This window comes from Lagopus leucura, unplaced genomic scaffold, assembly GCF_019238085.1.
Source record: "Lagopus leucura isolate 7727_CA_CO unplaced genomic scaffold, USGS_WTPT01 Super-Scaffold_100047, whole genome shotgun sequence".
In the NCBI taxonomy this organism is placed as follows: Eukaryota; Metazoa; Chordata; class Aves; order Galliformes; family Phasianidae; genus Lagopus; species Lagopus leucura.
In genome coordinates this window covers 3,129,155-3,134,893 of record NW_024962293.1, presented here as the reverse complement: position 1 = coordinate 3,134,893, position 5,739 = coordinate 3,129,155, and the positions used below count along the sequence as shown (strand labels likewise).

The 5,739-nt window shown below is 52.7% G+C and overlaps 1 protein-coding gene across 1 annotated transcript; it reads left to right on the top strand.

Annotated features, from left to right (window-relative positions):
* Positions 1-3,518: 3,518 nt before the first annotated feature.
* Positions 3,519-5,075, top strand: CEBPB (CCAAT enhancer binding protein beta). Its single transcript, XM_042884920.1, has one exon. It carries the CDS (start codon positions 3,588-3,590, stop codon positions 4,572-4,574), a length of 987 nt encoding a protein of 328 aa, XP_042740854.1. The 5' UTR covers positions 3,519-3,587; the 3' UTR covers positions 4,575-5,075.
* The last annotated feature ends 664 nt before the right edge of the window (positions 5,076-5,739 follow it).

Here is a 5,739-nt window from a genome sequence, read left to right as displayed (position 1 = left end):
CTTTGCCCCTCTTCTACCTCTCCATGCTTTGCATTAGGCTGCAGTGAGGAGCTGTGTCCACACAGTGCTTAGCATGATGCACCTCTGATCTCACTGATCTGCCAGGAGATACTGCAAGACAAACAACACACAAGACAAGTCTTCAGCAAGAAGCATCTAAAGTTATAGACAGCCTTTTTCTAGAGTACAGACTCTCAGCCCACAGATCTTCTTACAAAAGCTTCAGTGTTTGTTCCGTGACCATTACATTAATATAATCTCCCCAAAGCTAGTGTCTTTCCAGGACAGCTACTATAGACCTGCAGAGTGGGAATCAGAGAGCCTGCTAGAAATCCTGGAAAAGAAGACAATTTTTAGGAATAATATGTCTCTGCAATGTCTTATCATAGGTCTGAGCCTGCAGCTGGAAAGCTGTGTCTTTCTACTGTATAAGAGGGAAAATGGAGAGCAGAATTTAATTTGTGACAGAAAAGAGCAGTGAAGATGAGATTCTTCCCTCCACTTTTTCCCCCTTCCCATATTCTTGTCTTACCCCTCCACTATCTATATTCTTTCACATATGAATGAAGAGGAATCTGGATTTTATTGCATAATTTTTTTTTTTTTTTTTTTCAGGAATGTAGATGTTCTCACTAAGTAATTTGTGAATAATGCTGTCTTCTTTCCCCATCTGAAAAATCATGAAATCACCAGAAAGAAGGCACTTTTCAGAGAAACGCTGCCTCTCTGCTGAAATTTGCTGCCAAGAGAACTGTTGTGGAACCAATTGCTGCTGCCCCTGAGTTTTTCACTGTGTGATCCCTTCACCAGGATCACCTGCATCTCTTTTCCTATCTCTCTGTGGAAAAGAGTTTTCAGGATGATTTGCAGCCTCTGTACATCAGACCAGACCAGGTCAGCCTGTGGCACCGACAGGGATGGAGCTCGGTGTGCCAAGACCTCCACCCAGCTCTCCGTGATGGGAGCTTCGCTCTACACCGTTTCCATTTCAAAAGCCCCATTTCTGGCCATGCATTTGTTATGACAAGTGCAGAAACAATTTAAAAGAGACCAGACTTAGCTCAAAACCTTCTTGCTGAATGTAGGGCTTTGCATGAGTGGTTAGTCCCGCCAACAAGGTTCCCATGAGAAGCTGAGAGCTCCATGAGAATGGATGCTGGGATTTGAGGTGAGCTGGAGAAAGTTTAAAGAGATCCCAGCAGAGCAGGAAGGTGAGTGGGGAGCAGAGAAGGAGGGGACCAGCTGGGCATCCAACCTCAATTACCACTACAGCTGACGTGTGATTCCAGTGACTATGGGATTACTCAGCACTGGCCTGGAAAAGGAGGTGTGGGCCACACCATCTCTGATATAATCTATTTCACATGGCAGTTGCACAGACGTTTTATTTTGTTAGGGAAGATCAGCCTGGGTTGGAGCGCAGCTTTTGGATGCTGAGCAGCTGAGAATAGGGCGGAAATTTGGAGAGGGTAAATTCAGATCTCTGAGAATATCTTAAAAAAAAATGCCCAAGAAATGCAAGTGATGGGTTGTATGGCCCGCATTCAGCCAATGGCTGTGGCAAGCTGGAGACCTGTCAGGGTAATGCCAAGGAACACCAGAGCCATTTCAGCAGGTGGCCGTGGCAGGAGACCTTCTGCTTGTGGGTTCCTGAGATGTTCAGAAGTAGGAAGCACATGAGGGTGAATTTCAAGAGTTCAGTTACAAGGGCCAGTTAGGGCAGCTGCTGGATGCAACTGCCAGATCAGAACTCAGGATAAGGACACAGCGCAAGAGAGAAAACAGGCAGGAGAACAAGCCCTGGCTCACTGGGACTTGCCAGTATTTGCACCCAATACAGATGTTTGTACTTATGAAGGTATGGGCTCCAACCTCCAGACCCAGACCTCTGGCCAGGCCCAGCTCCAATTTAATCTCTGGTACATTTACCAAAGATTAACTTGGAGATAAAGATAGAACTAGAAATATTTGAAGCCCAAAAACCCGTTGGGGTACTTTTGTTATGGAAAGCAAAACCCTCCTGAAATGTGCAAAGGAAATGTAAACGCAAAAATACAAGAAAGAAAAAGTCCAGTGATCCACCAACACATTTCTGAATTCTTCCTCTTTTCAAAGTTCTGAGGTTTGAACATTATGAACAGTTGACTGTTTGAATCGTATAATGCAATACCTGTTCCTCTGGCTTAACGTTACCATATTTCCCACACCGCAGGATTGCTTCACATTATTCTAAGAGGCAGTGTCATTTTCCCTGCAGTGCTGGGTCTTCTTTACTGAGGCGAAGGACACTCCTACTTCCTTTAATTATATGTTTTGTTTTAAATTAAGTCCTTTATTCTGGGGATGAATCACCAGCTTGTAGACAGGTAAATGTGGGAGTAAGAGAGTGAAAATATAAGTTTGATTCCCAAGGTGGGTGTCTTTAATTAAAACGGACATCGAGATTCAGTCTTCCTTCCCAAACTTACCCCGCGATTCTGAAAATGCCTGGATTCCCTGGTTCTGAGCATGTCTCTTTCAGAAATTTAAACACAGTCCCCTCTGGCTTCAGAGTGCAGATTCCCTGTCGCCTTTGTACTCTGACAGTTGCGCCGTATCGTGCAAAGTAAATAAACCAAGGCAAACTTCAGTCACCGTCCCTGCATGCAGAGATGGGGAGCGGAGCTCAGCGGCTGCTCGGCTCAGACTCTCGCGGCCGTCAGAAGGCAGCCGGGAGCACGCTGTGCTCCAAACTGCGCTCACTTGGCTCTCCGCTTGCTCTTGTAAAATGGTTCTGCACACGTCTGTATCGGACCGTTCTGCCTGCCAGTGCGGTTTACTCAATCAGGCACTGGACGGAGAATAAGAGGATCGGTCTCCTATTTGCAGCTTTTCCCCCTGCTTTGGCAAAAGAACTTGGAAAAACGCCTTCTGCCTCGATTTCCCCAGGGCTAAAACGAGACCCAGACAGGTTTTGCACCCACTTCTGCGGGGCACACGCAGCCTCACAGCGCCAACCCTTCCTTTTAGACACAAAAGGCCCGGCCTTGCGCTGGCAAAGCCGCGTCCCGGTCTCGCAGCCGCTCCGGGCCGAGCGGTGCCCGCGTTCCCCGCAGCCGAGGGACCGGGATAGACGTGAAGTCCCGGCGGCCTCGCTGCCGGCGGCGGCGGCTCCGTGCGGTCCCGTTCCCGCATCCTGCAGAGCGGCCCCGGGGCTCGCACCGCACCCGCAGCCGGCGGCGTCCCGGGGGCCGGAGCGGTAGCTCCGAAGCGTGCAGCGTGGCATGCGGCCAGGCGATGACGCGCCTGTTGCTATGGGATCCACCGCCCCTATAAATAACCGAGCGAAGGAACTTTCCTAAGTCAGAGACTTGAGGACACGGGCCCCGCAACCAGATGGTCCGCAGGAGAGCCGCCAGCTCCAGCCGCAGCTCCGGGAGCGGGAGAGCTCCGCCGCGCCGCACGGACTGAGCCGCCCGGGCGGGCAGCGCAGCGGGGCCGTGCCCAGCGCCGGGCTCGGGAGACCCCCTCCCGACGGCGGCCGCTCGATCCCGTGCCGGGGGGGCCCCCCGCGCCGTCTTCTCCTCCCCGCATCCCCCTTTGCTTTCATGCAACGCCTGGTGGCCTGGGACGCAGCATGCCTCCCCATTCAGCCGCCCGCCTTTAAATCCATGGAAGTGGCTAATTTCTATTACGAGGCGGACTGTCTGGCTGCTCTCAACAAGCTGCACCCGCGGGCGGCCGGGGGCCGCTCCATGACCGAGCTTACCGTAGGGGACCACGAGAGAGCCATTGACTTCAGCCCCTATCTGGACCCCTTAGCAGCATCCCAGCAGCCGGCGCAACCGCCGCCTCCCGCAGCAGCAGCAGGGGGCAACTTTGAGCCTGCCTGCAGTAGCGGCGGCCAAGATTTCCTTTCCGATCTCTTCGCCGAGGACTATAAAGGCAGCGGCGGCGGCAAGAAGCCCGACTACACCTACATCAGCCTCGCCCGGCACGGCCACCCGTGCGGCAGCCAGAGCCACAAGCCGGGGGCGCTGCCGGGCTGCTTTCCGCCCCAGATCGTGGAGACCAAAGTGGAGCCTGTCTTCGAGACCCTGGACTCTTGCAAAGGGCCCCGTAAGGAAGAAGGGGGAGCGGGGCCGGGACCGGGGGGCATGTCCTCGCCCTACGGCAGCACCGTGCGCTCCTACCTGGGCTACCAGTCGGTGCCGAGCGGCAGCAGCGGGAACCTGTCCACCTCGTCCTCCTCCAGCCCCCCCGGCACCCCGAACCCCTCCGAGTCCTCCAAGTCGGCCGCCGGTGCCGGGGGCTACTCGGGGCCGCCGGCGGGAAAGAACAAGCCCAAGAAGTGCGTGGACAAACACAGCGACGAGTACAAGCTGCGCCGGGAGCGGAACAACATCGCGGTGCGCAAGAGCCGCGACAAAGCCAAAATGCGCAACCTGGAGACGCAGCACAAAGTCTTAGAACTGACGGCCGAGAACGAGAGGCTGCAGAAGAAGGTGGAGCAGCTCTCCCGGGAGCTGAGCACCCTCAGGAACTTGTTCAAACAGCTTCCCGAGCCCCTGCTCGCCTCCTCGCCCCGCTGCTGACCCCCGCGCCGGGCCGCGGGGCGAGCTGAGCGCTGCCCCCCTACGCCCTCTTCCCGGGACCGGGCTGCGTTTTCGGTTTCGTTGGGGGTTTCGTTGTTGTTGTTGTTTGTTGTTGTTTCGGTCTCTATTTGCTTCCCCCCTCTATCCCCGGGGCCAGGGGGCGGCGGGCGGCGCGGGGAGGGGGAGGGGGAGGGGGAAGGCCGCGGCCCCGGGGCTCTGCTGGGCGCTGGGGTTATTTAAAACGGCGAGAGGAGAGCGAGGGTGAAGTGATGCAATCCTTTAAGCATGGCTGGGAATGCTGTGTACATGATGCAATCTCGTGTAACTGTCAGTCATGGATTGAGTAATCTGTTAAAGATGTTCCTACAGTTTTTTTTTATTATAAAGAATAATCTATTTCTATAAGAAAATACATATGTATATTTTGGGATCTATGCATTCTTGCTACATTTGAAGCATTAATGAACGATTTTAATAAACTTTATGACTAGGTTAAAAAAAGTAGCTTGTTTTATTTTGAGGGTACGTTTCAAGTCAGATGAAATGCAGAGCTGACATTCCAGCTGGATCTGGCTCGGTGCTGCCAGCAGGGATAGGACTCGCGTTGGTCTTTTGGCTTTCTCTGTGACTGAGAAAAACAGAAACAAAAACCCCAGGAGAAACCCAGCAAAGAGCAGAGCTGGAGGCTTCAGCCAGTCTTCATCGTCTCATTTTGGTTCCTCTAATCACTTGCTCGAGCTGCCTCTTGGGTATTGTCTGGGAAGAGGTGTTTGTTTGGGGTGGTGTTTTTTGCATTTCTTGCTGTTCCCAGTGTGCAGAGCGAGGTGTGCTGTCCAAACCATGACTGATCTGGTGAAGTAACTGCAAGGCTGAAGTGGGAAGAAAAATCGAGGGAGGAAGCTTTCACTTAATTTTTTTTTCTTCAAGGAGATTCTGCTCTCTGAATTATGATTCAGCATGTCTTATGTTTGTAGTTTACAGGAATAAACATGGGAAAGTAGTGCTTCTGTTGGATGTCGGTAATGTGGTCCCTGCTCGGAAGCTCTCGCGAAAGCCACCAGGTGAGAGGCACCCCAACAACCCCTTGCCTTTGCTCTTGAGATGTTCTTCTCAAACCTGTAGCTAGAGTTTCTCTGTTGAGAGGGGTTTGTTTCTGTGTGTCTGT

Excerpts from the sequence above, each read along its gene's own strand:
- CEBPB (XM_042884920.1), top strand. The coding sequence starts at position 3,588 with ATGCAACGCCTGGTGGCCTGGGACGCAGCATGCCTCCCCATTCAGCCG.